We start from the raw sequence: 22,040 nt of genomic DNA, 5'->3' as shown, positions 1-22,040 counted from the left end.
CCCGGCCCTATCGCCCTGTCGCGATAGCCGCCCCGCCCCCGAGCGCCGCCGCGCCGCCCCCGGCCCCGGCTGCCCGCCTGGAGAGCGGCAGCGGCCGCAGGGGTGGGCGAGAGCGCCGGGGCAGCCTAGGGCACAGCAACGCCCGGCCAGGAGCTGAGCACAGTCAGGCGGCAAAAACAAGAGACTTGTCTGCCCTTCTCTTGTAACATAAAGCTTCAATCCCTAGCATTTATTCCAAATAATAATTCTGTAGCATTGGATAACATGCGTCAGAATGAATAATATTATTCTAGAAAAATCTGTGAGTTTAGTTCCTTCAAAGGTAACGTGCTGGGAATCAAAACCGGTATTTAAAAAACCCAAGTTTTTGAGGTTTAATTTTAAAAAGCCCTAGAATGTGAATCTGTTATGGAAAGAACCAAAACACACTGAGCTGTTTATTACCAAGTATGTTTGTCACATCCAGATGGGATCGCAGTTGATGCTTACTGCATCCTCAGTACTACAGTGTTTTGCTTAGTAATTATTTCCTCTCACCTTTTTGGGCAAGGTTAACCAGCAACCTGTAAAATAAAAAGGTGGTTTTTACCTTGCCTAGCTTCAGAGACTGCACAAAACAGCACAAAGGGTGTCACTGCCTGGGCCTACAAGGAAAGACCAAAGGAGAAGGTCAACACAGAGACAGACCACAGCCCATGGTGACAGGGACACTTCCTTATAGCCACTTCTTATATCCACCATTCCCACCTCTTCCAAGGAAAAAGGAACCTGTACATTTAAACATTAAACAATTCTCACACACTGATCCTGCTAGTCTGGCATAAAACAGCTTTTTTTTTTTTTTTTTTTTTTCATTTTTGGGAATCCCCAAACAACACCTAACACAGTAGGCACCCATCTGCATGTTTTCCAGCAGCATCAACGGCTGCTTCTGCATGAGGAAGCTGTTTTAAACACAGCACACAGAAAAAGCGATCTTTTACTGCTAGAGGATACTCACTTGCCATAAATATTCATTGGAACACAGAGTGTTTTAGAGAATCACATCTCAATTTTGTTTGAGACTACCAGAGCAAAACATGGTTTCGTCTGTAGACTGCTGCTCAGTCTAATTTCTACTACATGACAAGAAGGATTTATTTTTTAAGTGGATAAGGAAATGTTCTTGTGTTTGTTTCTCATGCAACTTCATGATGGGATGGCAATACCTCTCATTTATTTATTAAGTTTTTTATAGCATGCGAACCATTTCCTGGATAAGCATTACTTGGCATAAGAAAACAGATTAGTGAAATCTTAAGAGCTTTCTACAGATAGAAAGAAAAATCTCTTCTCAAAAAGTATTCTGATGTCATTACTATAATAAAGAGCATATTTTACCCTATTTTTTTCATCTTTCGCAAGACCCAGAGCATAGACACCGTTGATGAAGCACATATTTTCACCTGAAAAAGGAGGCTATCCAGTCAACTTTTCAAATTATTGTTGTACTGTTCTAAACATTTGCCTTGTATAAAGCAAAGTATTAATGAAGTATAAACAACTTTAACAAAACCAACAGTAAACTTTTATTATTTCAAACATTACAAAAAGTTAAGGAGCAGCTTAAAAGGGTGAAAATGCCCACATTTAACAAGTTTGTTTGTAAATGTATGCACACTGCTACTTGACATTGATCCAAGAGAAAACAAATGCTAATGATTCTGAAGAATCAAAAAATTGATGTTTCCACTAGCAACCTTGGAAAGAAACTTCTCAGTCTCTTCAGTCAAGAATATGAGGAAGCATAAAAAAAACTAACACAGATCTCTCAAGTAAAAGGTGTTTTCTGTTATTTATATGCCATCATCTTTACAAAGATAAAACCTGAGCATGTAAACTTCTTAGTCAGTAAGCTGCATGTCTAGTTATCTGGGAAATCTTTGTTTTGAAGACTACAGATCAGATCAACTGAAAACAAGAGTTCTACTATGAAGCATTTCACTTCAGATTGATCTGCTGAACACATTAGTTATTAACAGGGGATTAAGTGAATCAACATCACATTTCCTGATGTATGCAAAATCAAGAGATTAGAAATGCCATCAAGGGATCTTCACATGAGAGGTTAATTACATTATGTATATAAATATAAAAGCCTTCAGCATTCTTAAAAGGAGTAGACTTCAAAGGACAATGTGAGGCTTCAAAAAGAAGAAGTTTTTCTTATTTTTTCTCCAAACAGCACAATACAGCACTTTAATTAGGAATTGTAACAAATGTAATTATTGTGTGTAAACTACATTTTCAAGTTTTTAAAACCAAACTGAGCCCAGAAAACTGTGACTCAGTACAACAGTGGTTTACACTCCCTTCCTCTTCCAGTGTTTCCCACTCACTCCTGCAGGTAACTGTTTGTCAAGGTAAAAGACAATATAGGAATATCCAGTAGTGGAAGGAACAGAGTGCTTCACATTTCTGGTTTGTCACAAGTGGGTGCTTTAGTACTGTAACCATCAGCTTCTTCAAGAAATGTCTGTTATTCTACTGAAAGGAAACTTACAAATAACTGAATGCTCCCTATGTTGGCTGCCTCCAAGACTGAACAGTGCACATCAGCACTGATACTCCAATTACCAGTTATTTACATTAAAGGACACCAGAAGAAAAGATACAAAGGCCTGTAAAACTTTCCATCTTCAAGTCATAAGATGTTACACTTGTGGATACTGTCATGGGCCCCGGCTGGAAGATTCAAGATGTAGCAAGTTAAGGAAGCATTTTGACAACATTCTTCTTTCACAAAACCTGTTTGAATATGCACTGGTGTTTGCAAAGAAAGAAGCTAACGAAGTTCTTTCCTGTTTAAATAGGAGATGGAAACAGCAATAGCTAAAGCTTATTCAGTACGATGCCAGAGAGAAAGAAAAAAATTATCAAGTCATCTGAAAGTGACACTATTTTCCTTTCCACTCAGATTATTCATGAAGCAGATGTGTTAAGTGGAAGTAAGCAACCACACTGACGTTAAGACGCCAAGAATCTCAAAATGATCACAGGAAAAAATTCAAAAGCATTAAAGATTAAAAATTCAGGCCTTGAAATCAAAAAATTATGTCAAAGTTGACTTGCAAATCAACACTGACTTTTTCTGCTTTTGAAGACAGAGTAGGTTCTAAACTCCTCCACCAGCTTGATCTCAAGTACACTTCTGGCAAATTTAATCAGGACATTTTGTGCTGTGTTGCCAATCACTGTTAGAAGTATAACCTAAATAATCAAAGATCTTCCCATTCTTATGTCAAATCTCAGTAAGTCAATCTTACCTTTCCCAAACTAGCATGGAGAAAAAGGATATCATTGCCTGAGACTGCAAATGGCAGAGGAGCTTCTCCAAGGGAGGATAGCAGCACAAGGATGGAACACAGCCCACCATGACCAGCTTGTGCTTGGCTCTTGTGATAGCAACATTCAGGCGGCGCCAGTCCTTCAGGAGGGTGCCAAGCTGGGAAATAAATGTAACTTGCTTTTACTTTTCCTACTTAATGGATATAAACCACTCATTTTCAAAATGCATCTAAACTAATACTGGATCTAAATGCATCTAAAATTGACTGGAACAAAGTTAATAAGACCAACTCACGTTTTCATCGATACTGTTCCTAACAAAAGATACAATTATGATACTTTTGTCTCTTCCTTGGTATTTGTCAACCGTGTTAACTTCCACTCTGCTCTCTTTCCATTTTGCCATCAGATCAGTGATTGTTTTTAACTGATGTCTGTAGGGTGATATAATGCCAATGTCTGAGGGCTTACAGCCAGCCTGAATGAAGAAGAAACCAGAGAAAAAATCTGTCACTGCAGTTGGCTTGGAAAACTTAGTATGGTCAGAAAGAGTCTTCTAATTACATTTTTTTTAAACAGTGCTGCAAGATACTGTATCTACATTATTGGAACTGTAGGTGTAACTAGAATTAACTAAAGGAGATATAAAACATTAGTTACTGCAAGCTCCCAAGCTTTGTCTTAACTTAGCACAGACAGATATCCTTGAAATCCTCATTTTTCTTTCTTCTTTAAACTGTGATGTGAACACTCAGAGCTCCTGGTCTGCACTACTCCTGAAGCTGACTGGATAAAACAAGGAACAAAGGCCTCTCCCCTCCCTACCAAGAAAGCCCTCATCTCTTAAAAGAATTTGGCATCCAGCTTTTGTTTTTGGCATTTCAGATCCAAGCAGGCAAGGAACAGTGAAGGGAATGCAGACCTCAGGCTCCCCACTACACTGACATGAAGCCAATCTTCAATTTATCCTTAAGATTATCTCTAAGAGAACTACTTCCTACATGCAATTACCACTACTAAAGCAATGCAAAAATATTAGTTATAAAGCTCTCCTTCAAAACCATGTAATAAAGCAACAGATACCTTAATAAATAAGGATGTGATGAAAAGCACTATTTTAGCTTCTGTCACATTGCTTATGCCACCTTTTTCTGCATATTCTGGTGCTGGGACCTTTAAAAACACAAACAGAAAATAATGACTTTTGCTGTCTGTAATGGGGTAATATATTCTGTCCCTAACTCGCTAAGTTGTATGTGGATTTATACTAAAGGTATTAATTAAAGAAATAAAGTTAAATGCTAAATTTTACTAAACAGAAGAGCCTGTAGTGTGAATTAACTTCAGAATACTGCATTTGCAAAACAAATAGGAACAATTCCCAAAACGAGTTTCTAGCACCAGCTTGTCACCTTAAGAAAGCCAAAAAGCTTTCTTTTGCCAAAGCTTAATCCTCTGACTTTACAGTATCATAAATCAAAAAAACAAAAAATGAACATTTTCCTGCTGATAAGAGAGCAAATTATATTTTACATGGGCCTTTTGCTTTAACGCTTTCAATACAACATTATTTACAGTGGATTTTCTTCATTCCATGGCATAAAGGATAATGTTTTAAATATTTGAAACCCTGCATTTAAAGCTAAAACAAGAACTATCCAAAATGGTGGTATTAAACTAAACTCCCAACCTTTAAATAGAGTATTCACTGAATTTACCATTTCTTATTACCTCTCACTCTCTACATCATGTATGAATGTAAACTCTTGTCATTGTAGTGTCACCGTTTTGCAATTTTTTGTCTTTGCTTGACTCTTGCCTTCTCTAAAGTTAAAGTAGCACCAATAGCAATGATTGTGTGTTTGGAAGCCTCCAAATTCCACGTACTCAAGTTCTCTTCAAGCAGAAGGGCACTGTTCTACTGCACAGGTAATTTCTGACCACACTGGCATTAGTGTAGCTAAAAACTACACAAAAATCATTTTAGGAAAGAAGTTCTAGAAGCTGTGTTAAGCTTACGGTAACACATGCTTACATTTATATTTCTCCTGTTCCCATAGGACACCAGCAGAAGCACCAACAAAAAAAAAACCTGAGCCTAAAAATTCTCAGGAGACTTGCCCTAAATCAAGGGTGTCACTTTTCAAACAGCCAGCCCCAAGCTGTCAGAGAAGCACAGACTGACACAGGAGTTGGCAGAAGAGAAACAATAGATTTCCGATTGCTGTCACAAATATGTTGCATTGTTAAGCAGAAAACAGTAGAAGCTTTTTCTTTTTTTTTTTTTTTTTTAAGGCCAGCATAATAAATGTAAGCTTCCTGGTGCCATGGTGTTTTTTCTTCTTCCTTCTCTGTTTGTATCCCTCCCTCCCAAGTCTACTTCTTCATAAGCATTTCTTGGTACTTGACACTATAAACAATACAGGGGGAAAAAAACCTACTATAAAGTCAAAGGAAATAAATGTTTCTGTTTGTTGTCAAGTTCAGTGGTTTTTTTTTTCCATTTCTCCCTCCATGACTAGCACAATACATGGAGTTCTGACAGGAAGTACAAAAGGAGAAATGACATTATAGCCTCATGTTTGTATAGGAAATAAAAACTTAAACTTTCTTCCTGGCTCTATGAAGAGGATGGCTGTCTTACTCTTGAGATGGGCTTTCTAGGGAAAAAACAAACTAAAATGGAACAGAAACTCTACTTTTGTCATTAGCAATTTTGCTATGATTACTAGATAAACAGTGTTTCAGCCAGATTCCTATTAACAGGCCTCTTCCCTGAGACCAACTGTCTGCTTTCCTGGGAAAGGGCCTGCAGCTGTCAAGGCATTCCTGGAAAATGTCTCTGTTTAGTTTAGACATTTTTAGAAATTTCTCTAAGTCATCAAAGTAAACACTGGTTCTTTTTTGGTCATTGAAAAGGTTCTATCAGAATTGTTGTAAAAAAATATGAATCCTGTACAATGTCATAAAGAGCATAGAGACACTGGTGAGTTCCAACCAGGGTCAGCATAGAAGATCATCAGTTAATATAATTATTGAAAAAGCACAGTATTAATAGGAATGAACATGAAATCTGTTAAGGAGGAAGAAAGATCCAAATCATAATCCAATGACCAATTACAGTGATAAGTACTAGAGACCACAAAGAGGTAATTTATTTTTAAAAAAAATTTAAGACTAATTTATTAATATTTTTCCTCATGCATTTAAACTCTTCCTCATTTTTCCTGCAAGTCAGTTTCTTTGCAGAATTTTTATCCACACTAGAATATTACTTTCCCAGCAAAATTTTGAGTCTCCATGAAAGGACACACCTAAACCAATTTATTCATCCCTTACACTTCAATGTATAGAATGTCTGCAGACTTCCAAAGAGAATTGCAGTTATTGCTGCCACTGGCACACAGCTTTGACACCTTTGACCCTCAGCCAATGGAAATAAGGCCATCGTCTGGTCTCAAGGACATCCAGTATGACTACACACTTTGAGCTATAATTTACAGGAAAAAATGAAGTGTAAAGTTCATTCAATATTTCCTGAAACGCTATCTAAATTCAAGTTTTCAGCTGTTCTCAGATATGATGTTTCCAGCAGCAGCTGAACCACCCCTGCTCAGCTCTGCCAACAATACCAATGATGTTTTTGTGTGCTGCACACTTCACATGTTCCTACAAAAACACTTTCTGAAGTTCTCTGTTTTACCCTACAGTTTTACATGTTGACTGTATTGAGAACTTGCTTCAAAATACAATGTCTGAAAGAGCATAATGAACTTTACCTTCTCTGTGTTCAGAAAACACACAGGTGTGTCTGGATCAAGGACTTCTTTCAGCCACGTCTTTGAAGCATCCCCAAGGTCCAGTTTCAATTTCTTTAGGTTGGGCAAGTTAACAGTGGCATTTGACACCTTCTCTGAGCCACATTCCAGTTTGCCTTCATATACCAGCATGTTACTCAATGACATAATCTTACTGAAGATTTAAAAAACAAGAAAAGGCATAAACCCCTCACAATTTCAATCCCATATTATGAACACAATTTAATTAATAAACGTTGAAAAGTAATTTTCATTGAAAAGTACCTATTCATTCTGTATTGCACAGTTAATTGGACAACAGCTTTTTGGTTTTGTTCCAGCCTTTTAAATAAGCTTTCACTCATGCCAAGATCTCTGTTATAACACAAAAACAAAAATCAAAATGTGTCGATCAGAACACTGCAAGAGCCTCCCCAAAATTTGTGACTAGTAAGTGTCCAGCAGCATTTTATCTTACCTTGCTTCTGCATTCAGCACAAGTGGAGGCAGCTGCTGATGATCCCCCACTAGCACAAACCTTTTGGAGCAGAACAGTGGGCCCAGGCAGATGAGCTGGCTTATTTGGGAAGCTTCATCAACAATACAGAAGTCAAATTGCTTCTTAACAAAGATGGGGTGATTTACTCCCATGCAAGACGTTGCTACCACTGGCTGAAAATTGAGACACACTTCAAGGGTAAGGCACATTTTATATCCTTTAGCACTATGTTCTCCATATTAAAAGAAAAAAATATTTCCCATCAAACTGAACTAAACTGTAAAATCACAGAAATCAAATTATTAATCCTCTAAATCAGATCAGCATAACTTTAGACAGTTATATTGGCCTGACATATTCTTGCATCAATTGCAAGTGACAAAAAGATCCAGCTTTAGAGCAGACTGTAGCAAACAACTTGTTCCTGTCATCTGTTCTGAGTGATGCCAGGTTCTACTCATGGACAATTCATGGAGTGTGCTGAAATTACTATTGTGAAAAATCAGGTGGCTTGGGGTTTTTTTTCAATACTGAAGAGAAGACAAAACAACAACAGCAGCACAGTTCTTCCCACCACTGTGCTTCTGCTGCAATCCAAAATGACTAAAATAAGAAATGCTAAGTCATTCCCCTTATGACTTCAATCATTCCCCTGCAATACTTATCAGTAAAAAGTAAATGGCAGATTTTGTGAAGTTGGCATTTACTTCAACTACCATCAGACTTTATTCTTTCAGAGAATTTGATTTAAATCTGCCACTGACTCATATGACCCAGCTCCCATTGTGGTTTATGCATTAACATTCACACAGACAGCGCTAATCTTTCAATCAAAAATAAGGGTTTGGCCAGGTCAGCTCCACAGCATTCCACTTCCTCTTCTCCATCTGCTGATTGTACTAATAGCACAAGTGGGAGGGAGTAGGGACAAGCAGCAGCAGTACGTAAATAATGCTAAAAGAGACTGCAGCAGCCTGTTCCTAAGATCTCAGATAGAAGCACTGGAGTCTTTGGGGCTTATTACAATGAGGAGTTACTTTGTGTGGACAAAACCAAAACTTGTCAACTTGCAGACTTAATGTAGGTCATTACTGGCTATAAAGAAATTGAAACAATGCAGAGGTTGAGTATCTCAGCTCAGATTTCTTACAGCAGTACACACCCTTGGGATGGGTTCCTTCTCTGCAGCATCCAAACAAAATACTGATGTAAATATCTTGAATTATTTGTAGGGCTAGAAAAAAACATTTTTCTCACCTGACTATTATAGACCTCTTCCAAATCTGTGACTGACTTAATTGATCTGGACCTGCAGATTTCTTCTTCTGTATATTTCTGAATATCTGGATGAACTTTCTGAGCTCGCCCCAAGCGCAGGAAACCAACTTTGAATTTGGCCAGCTTCAGCAGGACATTGTCTACAGCCGTGTGTGTAAAACTGGTCAGAAGGACACTGAAGCCACAAGCAGAAAGAATTCTCACCTAATGAGTGGCGAAGGGAAAGAAAAGGAGAAGCTGTTAGCTCATCTGCAAGAATCAACCATCCCAGGTTTGATAAGATGAAAAACACAAGGGGTTTTGGAGGGAGCCAGTAATAAGCATGACTTGGTCTGTGTGAGTCTCCCTGGCCAGATGTGTCAGCTGGCCACAGACAAGGTGGGCAATAACCCTGAGGGTTCCTATGGACAGCAGGCTCGCAGCACTGCTGCACACAGTGAGAGCCAAGAACCTGGATGTGCACTCGCAAGGAACTGCACTCCTAAGATCCCCACTGTAAGAACAAGCCACGCAGCCCCTTCCCACAGCACTGCTGTCCATGGCAATTTAGCCACTAAAGATTCTGGGTATCGGGCTGATCTGAAGACAGCAGCAGCTGTCTGCTCTCCAGCCTCCTCTTTCCTCACGAGCTGATGACAACTAGAAGCAATACTGCTCTTTCATGAAAAACTCACTCACGCCCACAGCCTGAATCCAGTAGGCTGCTACAGTCCTTTCAGGGAAAAGAGAACCACCAGCTAGAGGAGATGGTAGTAGACTGCACAGATTCAGCCCCACAGGCTCATACAATTCACAGTGGACAAGTTACTGGCTTTGCAAAGAGCCCCTCTTTTAAGCTATAACTCAGGATTTGAAGATATTGCTGATATTTGGAGCCAAAGAATTTTAACACTAAAACAACACAGAAATGATTAACACACTTCAATCTCCTCCCTCCCACATATACTCCTACACAAGCAATAGACAATCCTACTCCACAAAATCCAACTTTAGTTCTACCAAATGTAGGTTAAGTAAAAATAATTATACAGATACTCTTAGATTAAACCATGACACTGCACAGTTGTTTTAATTCTATCTTCTAGATCTCACCCAAAAAATTAAACACCAAGGCACGTGATCTTACTAGAGCACATATTGTAGTTGTTTTTCCTGTTCCAGGCATACCCACAATAAGTGTGTAGTCTTTTGAAAGTAGCACTTGTTTCATTGCCTGTTTCTGAGGCTTATTTAGACCTTTTAGAAGAAAAAGCAAAATTAAATTACTATACATCTCCATAATTGTGATAATTACTAAAGTCAGAGCAAAATTATAACTTCCTCCTTCACTAAATAGAGACAAGAATGGAGCAAAGTCTGTAGGTTCTAATGAAGATATGACATTAAACATAATACACTAGATAAGTAGTAAAGGGTCTCCACTATGGTCTTAAAAGTAAGTCACTGAAGACATTTTTATTTTTAGACCTTTTGTGATCTTTTCTTTCCTAATACCTTAATTGACCACTCCCATATGTTGTGTCTGGGCACTTGTGTGTGATAAAACCATTTTCACATTCAAACACACAGCTCACAGCAAGGACTGATGAGCTGCACATAGAGGCAATGAGCAGCACGTTGTTTAGAACAAACATTACAACAGAGCTGGTTTGCTACTGATGCAAACAAGGTGCATGTTTCAGCTATCTGGACTAAACAAAGCTCAAGCAAAATAAGACTTCAAACTGAGTTTTTATAAAAAAAATCAATTTGCTTAAGAGAACTCATTTAAATTTATGTTTTCACAGGCAACTCTGTCAGAGAACAAGGAAATATTTCCACCAAATACAAGATACCGCCTCACACCTAAACAAGTCTTGTTTCTAAATAAGTGCCACAAAGCATGACACCACAGAGTGCCAACAAGCCAGCAAGAGTGATTATACAAGTGGATGTTTTCACCAAAGCCCATCTCCTTCCTCTCCCTCAAGGTCAGCTTCCTCCATCCCAAGAGCTGTCTCTGTTCATTCCTTCTGTAAAGGTTACAGACGTAATCATAAATCATAATCACTCTGTCTGCAACTGCTTGCTGCAGCCACTAACAAAAGTAAAATAAAGTTGTGAACAAGTATCTGATCACATCTTCCTGCAATTAAATGAGTCTTCAGCTAGCTGGAAGACACGCATGGCAAGAACTTGGTTTTAATTTTTAAGCTGAAACCTATCACTAGACCCCAAAATAGGAAAAATTCCTTATATCTAGCATGATAAATACTTTGGCTAGAGACACGCTGCTAAGCAGAGTGTTTTGGAGAAAGTCACTTTGTACCCTTTAAAATATTTGCAACAGTTTCCTTTGCTCCAGGAGGAAGGACAGAGCTCAAGTGCTGAATGAAACGTGGTTTCTGGAAGTCAATTATCAAGTTGCGGAGCCTCTCACTGTGGATAAAAATAAGACAAAACTGAGTTACAATAAAAGTTACCAGTTGAGAAACTTTATTTCAAAATACTGAAAGCGTGAAACTAATTTGATTTTTCATACCTGACTGGGGAATCTTTCATCAATTTAGAAAGATTTTCAAAAGGGATTCCTGTACCAACATCTCCTTCTCCATGATCTAACGTAAATATGGTATTCTTGGGGAGGTTTGACAAATTCCTGAAGGATGACAAGAACATGGATAAAATAATTTTATTTATCAGCCACATGTTGATTAAAGACTTACTACTACATGTTAAATTATATCTTCCAGAGATCCCAGAGTGAAGCAATAGCTAATTGAAATAACACTATTAACTGATCTAAAGAAAGCATGATCCAAATAAGGGATAATAAACATAAGCCCAATTTAAAGACAATACAGACTGAAGAATGAAATTTACTATTAACACAGTAATCACTGTATCCATACTCATGCTAGAGATGTAAGTAAATAGAGTTTAAGTGTGCTTTTATTCAAACAATCTGGTTAAATAGACAGGCTTATATACTGACCAAGTACCAACAGTTTTAATCAAGACAAGAGAATTTCTGAAGGGTATTACTCCAAAGCCAGTAGGAAGAGTCAAGACATGTCACAGCTTTTTGGATACCTAGCAGCACACTTCTTCAAGCCAGTGCCAGTATGTTTGCAAACAGATACTCTTCTTTTTATCCTATTACCTGTCCAACAAACAGGAGACTTTTGTTCCACTGATTTCTCTAACATAGCCAGTAGCCAAACCAAGTAAACCCTTCTCCTCTCCACTCACAACCACTCGATCACCAACCAACAGGTTCGTTCCAGGAATGGCACCATTTCTACGCTGGAAAAAATGCAGATACTGGCCCTCAGAAATTTCATGGACTTCATCCACTCTGATCATGTTTCCAACACAATCTCCAGCCTTCTCTCTGAAGATATTAAGAAGAAATATTTTAATATTAAGATCCTCTCTGTAAGAGAACTATTAAGAAAACCCCTCCACAAGTTAAAAAACTATATCAACCATCAAAACCAAAACACAAACAAAAGGAAGGAAGGAAGCATCATCGGTATGAGTTTAGAAATTATACCTTACCTTTCCAAAGAAGGTATCATCCATATATTTTTATATCCCTTTTTATGCTCTCCACTTTGCAACTCCAAGGTTAACATCAGATACCAAAGGCTGAAATATTCTAGGTGGGAGGGTTTCAGGTGCTGAGTCTCTCTGTCAATGACAGGCACCATAGCAGGAGGAAAGGCCACACCAGCCATCTTCTGCTCCACAGCTCTAAGAATAGAACCAAATACAGGAGAGGCTCAGCCTGGATCCTTTATCACTCCCAGGTCCATATGTACATAACAACAACCCAAACATCTACTGTAGCATACCAGACAGATTAATTTATCCTTACTTGAATAAAGTCGAATCTGTATCCTTTATTCATATTCTTACATGAGTAACTTCACATCATCTCTATGATTTTGAAGGGCAGTAAGTTAATCAAAGACCAAATAAAGGCATTTCAGAGCTAGTGACCTATACATTTACAGAGTCAATCTTTTATTCCTTTTACTGTAACATACAAATATTATTTTGATATTTAGGAAAGCAATGGGGATTTCATAGTTAAACCACAAGCAAACTTCAAGTCAATTTATTTCAAAACTAAATATCAATAGACATACCTAATCATGTACACAAAACACAACCAGAGAGAGAGAAGCTTATTAAGAAGTAAAAAGCTACCCAGCTATAATCCTGCTGCTGCAACAATGGAGTATTAGAAGCAGGAATCCACAGAAACATATCGTGTATCCTCACAAATCTCCCTCAACATACACTTTTACGCCTAGGATTTTAAAAACAACCAGGCATTCTATTTCCACAAGACCACCCCAAAGGCTCTCCTGCTCTAACATATCTCCTTTGATCTCCTCCCTATAAAATTATGGTTGTTTTTTGTGCAGCATAGAGCCTAAAACTTGTAAGAGTGGTTAAAACAATTCAATAATTGTGTGTGAAGTTTCCTCACTACTTCTCTTCAACAGGAGATGCAACAACACTTCAGCAGAGTCGTATCAATGCATCACTTGTGTCATACCCTACAGGGAAACCGTCTTCTACAGGATGAACCTCAAAAAGTGGTTCTCCAGCCAGAACTCAGGCCCAAAGATCGCCTCTTTCAGAGAGCTGAAAGAATATAGCTTTTTTTAAACAAATCTGGTTTTGTCATACAGTATCTTGTTGAGACTTAGCTTAGATTTTATCTTGCAGAAAGTGTACCTGAGCAAACATATTAAGTCCCTGTGAGATCAGGAACTGAATTATAAAAGTTGTAGAGAAATCTGTGGAATATTCTTTTGAGGTGGAAAAGTCCTCAATATATACAAAACTGTCCACCACAAGAATGAAATTATTATACCAAAAGATACAATTATTCAATCTCATTTAAAAACATCAGTCAGATTTTTTTTTTTTACCTGCTGTATAGAAAGCAGTTGTGCATTTGAGAGCAATGTTTACATGCTTGACTGTCATCAATCACAGGAGGCAAAGCAGCAAGCTGTGACTTCTGCCTTCCCACATCAGATTTATACGTACTGTGTGTTAAGTAGAAGGCCACATGATTTCTTAACTTCATTAATTCTGTCAAGAAAAGAAAAAACTAAGCTGGTGTTTTCATTTGTAACAATTCCTACCTCAAAACTGATTAACTATCAACATTTTAGTCAGCTAAGAACTGATTATTCACAAATAGCAAAGTCTTCTTAACATAAACTTAGTAACATTGTAACAAGTGAAGCATCCCTCCCAAGTACAGCTATTTTCATAACAGTAAACTTTACAGTTATAAAGAAAGATTTTAGTAATATTTATCAGAATTACAGTTCCCAGAGAAGGGGAAAAACTTTACCTCTTCGGTCCATTCGAGCTCCAGAAACAGGATACATTGTACCAGTTTTTAGATAAAGAAGAAATCCAGCTTCAGGATCTACTCTCCGCTCTAAATTCATCAAAGTGTACAGAATAACCTGCAAACATTATACATAAACTTATTCCAATATAGTTATTGTAGTTTAACCCCAAGCAGCAACCAAGTACCATACAGCTGCTCACTCACTTCCCCACCCTTGTGGAGGGTTGGGATAAAAACAGTTTAAGATGGAAAAAAAAGTCACACATGGAAGCAAAGCACAAGAAGGAATTAATTCTGCCCATTGTTGGGCAGGTAGTCAACCACCCCCAGGAGAACAGGGCCCCATCCCATGGAATGGTGCCCTGGGAAGGCAAAACTCCATCACTCCAAACCTTGGAGCGCTCCCCACCCTTCCACATTCTTTCCCCCACCTTAGATACTGAGTATGGTGATCAGCTCCACAATCTGCAACGCCCCTTTGATCACTGGGGTCCTCTGTGCTGGCCGTGTCCCCTCGGGTCCCAGCACCCCCAGTCTCCTCCCCAGAACAGCCCTACGGGAGCAGGAGAGGCCCTGGCTCTGTGTGAACGCTGCTCAGCAATAACAGCAACATCTCTGTGCTCTCACCCTGTGTTCAGCACAGATCCAAAACACTTCTCTACTGTGAAGAAAACTACTGCTAACCCTAGTCAAAACTAGTACAGTATTAAAACCAAAATACATTCTAAATTGTATCTAGCTCTTCCACAATTTCTATGGCTAAACAGCCATTATTATCACAAGTCTTCTAGAAGCTGTAAGTAGTAAAAACTTGACCAAGGATTTAAATTAAAAGGCATCTCTAAAACCTTATAACAAGGCTACTATCTCTCCAAATCAGGCCAGCTATATGCAAATATGTATAACACTAGTTCCTGAAACAGTTTGCTTCAACCTAATCTTTGAATGTAGTAAGAAGAGACTAAAGAACAAATATTTCAGCATAAAACCCAGAAGTGTGTTTGAAAGTGGTAAATATATATACTTTTAACAACTCAGTTCACTTTCATTTTATACCAGCAGCTTTAGGCACGCCAGGATGAGCCATCCATGAATTTAGATTATACCACACAAAGAGTTTCATATTCATAAGACCTAAAATAGGTCACCTAACAGGAAAGTATACACAGCCACTGACAGTAAAATTAGACATTTGGTGTTTGTACCTGACTTCTGTGCTCTACAGAGTTTGATTCCTTGCCAGACTTGAGTTCTAAAGGCATTATCCGAGACTGTACTCCAGACTGGGAATGGATTTTCACCCTGGCTGTAACATCAATCTTTCCCTTCAACCCAAACCTGGGAGACCAGATATTCTCTTCAATGTCCAAGATATCTACAATCTCTACCTTAGAAGACACATCTTCTGTTTTTCTACCATTTGATCTAGGAAGAAAATTAAGCCAGAAGTTAACCATTTTCCTTAATTACTAATATTTAATCATTAAAATGTGTTACAACTAAATATACAATATTTCCGCATTTTCAGTGCCCTTTAGGCTCTAGCTTTAGAAATAAAATGCATCGAGTCTCACTCAAACAAATGTTCCCATTAACAGAGAAAGCAACATATCAGAAACTAACTATTGCTATTAGTTCTTGCTATTTACCTAAATTTCAAAGTTAAAATGAGACTTTAAACTCTTTTTAATAGTTTTTGGTCTTTTCTCAATAACCACATTCTGTCACACACTTGACAGTAGCACACAGGTTTTACTGAGACCTGCGATTTCACTGAAACTTAACACCCTATGGTTATTACAATTAACATCAAGAAGCCATAGACAAGAAGAGCTCAGCAGCAGTTGAGTAAAATCACCATTTCACTGAATTTTTTTTATTAGTCAAGAATTCCATTTGATTAATAGCTTCACGTTCTAATATGTAGCCTTGCTCATAACTACAGTAACTCCTAGTTTAGTCAGCAACTCAAGTATGCTTGCTCTTCTACTCACTAAAAGCTCTGGTTTGTACCACGCTGTTCACAAGGATTTTAAGTGACTCAGTTCACCCTCAGGCTTCGTGTTTTGCTCAGTACTCACAATGGCAGCTAAACACGCAGCACAAGGTCAGCCCTATGGTCAGTGGTCATGAATTAGCTCCAAATCATCCAACAGATGTGCATAATAAGTTTTAAAAATTTCAAGTGAACTAAACAAGATATCCAACATAGAATGGTTTAAACTTTTAGTTCTGGCTTCTTACAGTTTTAGTTGCATTTTGTTTTGGTTTGCTGGATTGTGCATGAAGTCTTCTGCCCACTTAAAAAACGATGGCAAATATTCTTCTACTTCTTGCATTATTTGTGCTTGTTTCAGATTCAAGTGATACCTAAAAAAAAAGACATGCACATTAAGGAAACAAAGTATTAAATCTGCTGCTGGTACTAAAGAAATTTGCCTCAAGTCACAACCAGATCACTGGAACTAACTGCCACGTTTTTACAAATATCTATAAACCATAGATAATGACAATTTCATAGAGGCTCAACTCAATTCATGGAACTATTAACTCAACACCTATAACAAGAGATATACTATACCAGAATACCCATTTCTGATGTAACCTTTGAATCAACAGGTACAGCACAGCGAGAGCATCAGCATGGCAGATGTGATAAAACAAAGTTAACAGTCTGACTTCAGGAAAGGAGTACTAGACTCATACATTTAAAAATGGGTATTCATACAATTCAGGCAACATTGAAAAAAAAATTTAAAAAACATTTGCTTTTAGTCTGGATACCCTCATTTGCTCCTTACATGCATTTTGACAGAACATGACACAGAATCTAATCATGTGGCATTAGATAATTCAGTGCTGGCAATCACTGGAAATAATGTTGTTATTCTACAGCAACAGAGAAATACAAGTGGATTTTGCACAAAAAGGTTCATAGGAGTGCAAATGACCACAGGCAGCAGACTTATGCAACTTATTTTTCAATCCCAACAAACAGTAGCTTACATATGCAAAAAGGATTTGCAAATTAATGATTTCATGGAGGCCCAGAGGAACATAAAGGCCTTTAAGTAATCTTAGCAGCCACAATTCAAAATATTATCTTCATAACAGAACTAAGAGTAATAAATATTGCCACTACAACTTTAACTTCTGACTCATCTGGGGCTAACAGATACCGATGTTGCCCAACATACAATTTAAAACAGTTTAGATATAATGATTTTTAATTTACATAAGTAGAATTGTATTTTAATCAAGTCTGCAGTAAAATGTTAACACTGACAGCCATTCATCTTCCCATTTTCTGATGGAAATATTAAGACTTTTTGTTTGGCTAGCATTTCTATCAGCTTTGCTGAGAAGATAAGTTAAAGGTCTTCTAACAACCGAGCCTTTAAGTAACCTGATAAAGATATGAAATTATCAGACATTCAGTTCTTGGTCAGACACAAGGTTCTAGATTCATTGCTGAGGATCATAATTAACCATTTGTCCCATTCAAGTCATCTTTGGGAGATGCCTGGAAATCTAGTGTTACAGACACAAACACTGCAACCTGCTTGGCCTGAAAGTAATAAAAACCCTGACACATACAGTTGCTCAGAAAGACTAGTTCAGATCTATAGAAGTAGCTCAGCAGGGAAGGCAAATAAAATTAAGTTATCACACGGGGAATTATTCTACTACAAGATCCCCAAATTCCATTAAGCAGTCATTTGTCAGAACAATAATGTCTCCCAATACCAGTGCTACATTTTTTTCAAGGATAACTTAATCGGCTAGTTCAAAGAGTTCCTGCCTCGTCTTCTGAACATAAAAGACAGCTGTAATGCTACTTACATTTCTTTGAGATACTTTTGTCCATACACAATTTTATTTGCTAGTTCTTGTACCTTTTCTTGTGTCAAGTTATTGGTTACTGATTGCTGGAAGATGTCATGAAGAATTGTACCGATTAGCATTTGGCGTGAACCCAACTCGGAGCCCTGCAACGCATGTAACCATAGGTGAAGATTTATGCCCATCTCATGCCAACTTTTCTCTAAAATTCCTGGATTTTATTTGCTGCACACCACGACCTACACTTGTTTAACTACAAGATCATGACAGCTTTCACCTCACTGATGATTATCTAGTCAGACCTGCCTGTGAAAGCAGCTGAATTGAAATGGATCTCTCCTATTGCTTTATCTCTCACATTTATCCCACCCCTGACAACGTTAGGATACAATCCCTATGTGATTGGCAGGTGAGAAACAAAGGCGCAGATTAAAATGAATTTTGAGAAAGTTTTGCCTGTGGGCATTTCCTAATGCAAATACATACCTTTAGAATCTTACATATATTTCTTGCAAGAAGCAGTTTCCTGTCCATTACCAGCTCACAGGAAAATCATTCCATGTATCACCAACATGTCTCAGAAACCCATCAGCAGGGCTGGGCTCTGGAGACTCACAAGAACTGGAAGTGGTAGTAAATGACCTTCATATGAGTCACCACCAAACTGGAAACCTAAACACTGTGGTGTTATAGATCTCTTACAGACCAGTCACTTGTGGATTGCACTAACAAGCAGGTGGACGGTGTTATCCCAGTCAAGCCCCTGTGTATTGTCACAAATATTTTATTCCCCTTACTCCTCTAATAAAGGGTTGAAGACCACTTAACAGTCTCAGTCTCCTGTACTTAATTTTTTTGTTTCAGTCACAGGTTCCCAGCCAGGCTGTTTACCACTCCATTAAAATTTCCTTATTCATTTGTATTTATATTCCTATCGCGTCTGGAAGTTTTCATCAGCTGAAACTGGCAGCTGTTGCTTCTCTATTTATCAGAACGTTTCTCATATATCAGCAAGCATACTACCACAAGAAATTCCTCCTCCTTCCAAGGTCGAGCAGCTGGATTTATATTCCAGAGTTAGCCCACACCAATTATTAACTGAATTTGCCAAATTTTTCAGCAGCTCTTAACTTGGCCAAGTGGGGTTATGTTTTCATATGGATGGCAAGAGGCACATCCCTCACAAAGGATTCATATCCACACAAACTGTGGCAAGAGATTTAAAAAAAAAATTACCAGAATTATAAGTGGAAAGACCAGTTCTTTAGCCCAGTAGCTGTATTAAGAGTACTCCATTATCTCAGGCGCAATTCTCAAAAAAACAAGAGAAGCTCAACCAGAGACAGTTTCCCCCCCAAACTATTCTGTGTTGTAAACATTATGAATTGCTAATAATGACATTTTGCAATACAGCCTCACAGCCAGATTTAATACTGAGCTAACCTAGCAGTAACTCACTCACAGGCTGGAATTAACACTTACCCTGAAGCGTTCACTCAGCACTGCCCTTCTCAGACAGCGAATACTGTTTGAGATTGTAGTGCCCGAGAGCAGCAGGTCTGGGTACAGGACCAGGTATCCACACTGGGCATTTATGACCCAGGTGCCAGAGCTGCACTCCCCTTCTAAATGAACAATGTCCCCTGGAACAACTGGGACAGACTCCCTGCAAGGGAATACATGGACACAATAACTTGCAAATGACAGACACAATGTATAAGAAATTGCACATTAACAGAGCAGATTCAACATTCTTTGAAATGCTGGGTTGGGTTTTTTTAAGAAGTTGACCAAAAGAAATCCTGAAAATGAATCAAGGCACTTTTACAATGACAAAACTGCAAGGTAGCAATACCCACGCAACACACATTACCTGCTATCAGGTCTCTCAAGATGATAGCCATTATGCTAGCATACTGATAATATTACATTAAACAAAGATTGTTTCAGGATCCCGTATCACTTTTAAGGCCGTAAAACTCTCACTCAAAGACAACACAAAGAAAATTGAGTTAATAATGCAGTATTTCACTCCCTTTTCAAACATCTGTGTATCTGTATGGATTACCAGCCATTCCTAAGAATGCACAGTTCTGTATCTTCCAGTGAGGGAGATGCTGTAATTGTCAAGTGTTTCTCAGGGTCACTTCCATTTCTCTGTATTACACTGACTTCCAGCACTCGGTATCTGTTGTTCAACCCATTCTTGAGGATTGTATCAGGTGAGTCAGGCGCTTTCTTCTGAAAACTGAAGTAACAGCTAATTACAAATACAGAACACCACACTACTTGAAAAGAGCCAGCCTACATACAAAAAGAGAGAAAGCTTCAAATATAAACCAAATTTTACTCTCCTTCAATTTTTATAAATATTTTGGTGTTTTTGTGGGGTTTTTTTTGGTGTTTTGTTTTTTTTTTTGGTTTTTTTTTTTTTTTTTTTGGTTTGGTTTTTTTTGTTTTTTTTAAGTTCTGTACAGGCAGACTGTAGAAAAGCTCTATAAATACTAAGCAACTTGCTTAGTTGCAAGTGCAAGTTGCTTAGTTGCTTATTACAGCTAGGACCTCATTTTTGTGTCCACAAATCCATAAGTACTTGCAAGTTAATTATAACTGTACTGCAAAACCCTGTGCTTGTGAGAAAGCTTATATCTCCCTGCACACATGAACTCCCACAGTCACACAAATACCTCGAACAAGGAGCAGTAAATTTCTTACCGGTTACCTGAAGCCGCAAATGATAATTTGGTCATCGGAAACTGAACCTCGATATTCAAGGTTCAGTTTCCAATAGCCAAAACATTAGAGTGGCCGAACCTGCCGCTCTCCTGTCACGGAGTGACGCCGGAGGGAGCTGCAGGGCGGGCTGGGGAGAGCCCACGCCGGGGTCCCTCAGGCCGCCGTGCCCAGCGCCAACACCCTCGGCAGCGGCGGCTTCCCCTCACCGGTTATGCTCGGCAGTCCTGGCCCCTTCCCGCCTCTCGCCCATGCCCGAGGAAGGCCGGTGCCGCCCCGTCAGCCCTCAGAACCCCATCCCACCTTCCCGCGCCCGGAGCCGGGAGCAGTTTGAAAGTTCAAACCCCCCGCGCTTCCGCCCGTCTCCGCCCAGCTGTAGTTCCCCACACTGGGCCGCTACCTCTCTGCCATGAGCAGGTTCCGCGCTCGGCCCGGCTCGGCCCGGCTCGGCTCGGCTCGGCTCGGCCCGGCTCGGCCCGGCTCGGCTCGGCTCGGCTCGGCTCGGCTCGGCTCGGCTCGGCTCGGCTCGGCTCGGCTCGGCCCGGCTCGGCTCGGCTCGCGCGCAACCCGCCCGAAGGGAGGCGGCGGCGGAGCGGTTCCCGCGCGCGCGAGACGAAGGCGCGAAGCGGCCCGAGGCTCCTCGCGCCAGCGCTCGGGGCGGGGCGTGAGGGCGGTGAGGGGCGGTGAGGGGCGGTGAGGGGCGCTGAGGGCGGTGAGGGGCGCTGAGGGGCGCTGAGGGCGCTGAGGGGCGGTGAGGGCGGTGAGGGGCTCTGAGGGGCGGTGAGGGGCGGAGTGGGCGGTGAGGGGCGCTGAGGAGCGGTGAGGGGCGGGGCGGGGCGGGGCGGTGAGGGGCGCTGAGGGGCGCTGAGGGGCGCTGAGGGGCGCTGAGGGCGCTGAGGGGCGCTGAGGGCGCTGAGGGGCGGGGAGGGGCGGGGAGGGGCAGCCGTCCATTTCCGCTTCGTCAAGTGCTGTCCCAGCCCCGACCCCGCTTCTGCTACTGCTGCGGGGGCACGCGGTAATATTAGACGTGCCTTCCGCTCCCAATTCGCTTACGGGCCAATCTGAACCCCAGAGTCCCACCTTTCCCCTCACAAAGATGAGTGGTCGCTGGCTTTCTGAGATTAAGCTGAAGTTTCAGACACACAGGTTTCACTCTGCTGCAAAAAAGAAGAGTTTTGACCCATGGTTAGACATCCCA

General features: G+C 39.9%; 1 protein-coding gene across 1 annotated transcript; it reads right to left on the bottom strand.

The window, feature by feature from the left end:
• Positions 1 to 7: 7 nt before the first annotated feature.
• On the bottom strand, positions 8 to 21,095 carry DNA2 (DNA replication helicase/nuclease 2). Its single transcript, XM_066324553.1, has 23 exons — positions 21,052 to 21,095; positions 20,178 to 20,369; positions 19,592 to 19,775; positions 18,110 to 18,255; positions 16,511 to 16,636; positions 15,472 to 15,691; positions 14,264 to 14,381; positions 13,830 to 13,995; positions 12,442 to 12,636; positions 12,044 to 12,274; positions 11,423 to 11,539; positions 11,210 to 11,319; positions 10,028 to 10,137; positions 8,881 to 9,105; positions 7,603 to 7,796; positions 7,410 to 7,499; positions 7,107 to 7,299; positions 4,411 to 4,500; positions 3,623 to 3,805; positions 3,306 to 3,484; positions 884 to 944; positions 590 to 644; positions 8 to 153 (listed from the first exon to the last, which is right to left on the bottom strand). The coding sequence occupies exons 1-23, from the start codon at positions 21,093 to 21,095 to the stop codon at positions 8 to 10; spliced, it is 3,375 nt and encodes a 1,124-aa protein (XP_066180650.1).
• Positions 21,096 to 22,040: the final 945 nt, after the last annotated feature.

This window comes from Sylvia atricapilla, chromosome 8 (assembly GCF_009819655.1).
Source record: "Sylvia atricapilla isolate bSylAtr1 chromosome 8, bSylAtr1.pri, whole genome shotgun sequence".
In the NCBI taxonomy this organism is placed as follows: domain Eukaryota; kingdom Metazoa; phylum Chordata; class Aves; order Passeriformes; family Sylviidae; genus Sylvia; species Sylvia atricapilla.
The sequence above is the reverse complement of the archived record's forward strand: the minus strand, read 5'-3'. Positions and strand labels throughout refer to the sequence as shown.

What these genes read in the sequence shown, in the direction of transcription:
- DNA2 (XM_066324553.1), bottom strand. Translation starts at nt 21,095, where the DNA reads ATGGGCGAGAGGCGGGAAGGGGCCAGGACTGCCGAGCATAACCG. An exon ending in TGCATTCTTAGGAATGGCTG is followed by an intron (nt 19,776 to 20,177) that starts GTAATCCATACA and finishes ATTCCCTTGCAG; the next exon opens with GGAGTCTGTCCCAGTTGTTC. An exon ending in GTGCAATACAGAATGAATAG is followed by an intron (nt 7,300 to 7,409) that starts GTACTTTTCAAT and finishes TTAAATCTTCAG; the next exon opens with TAAGATTATGTCATTGAGTA.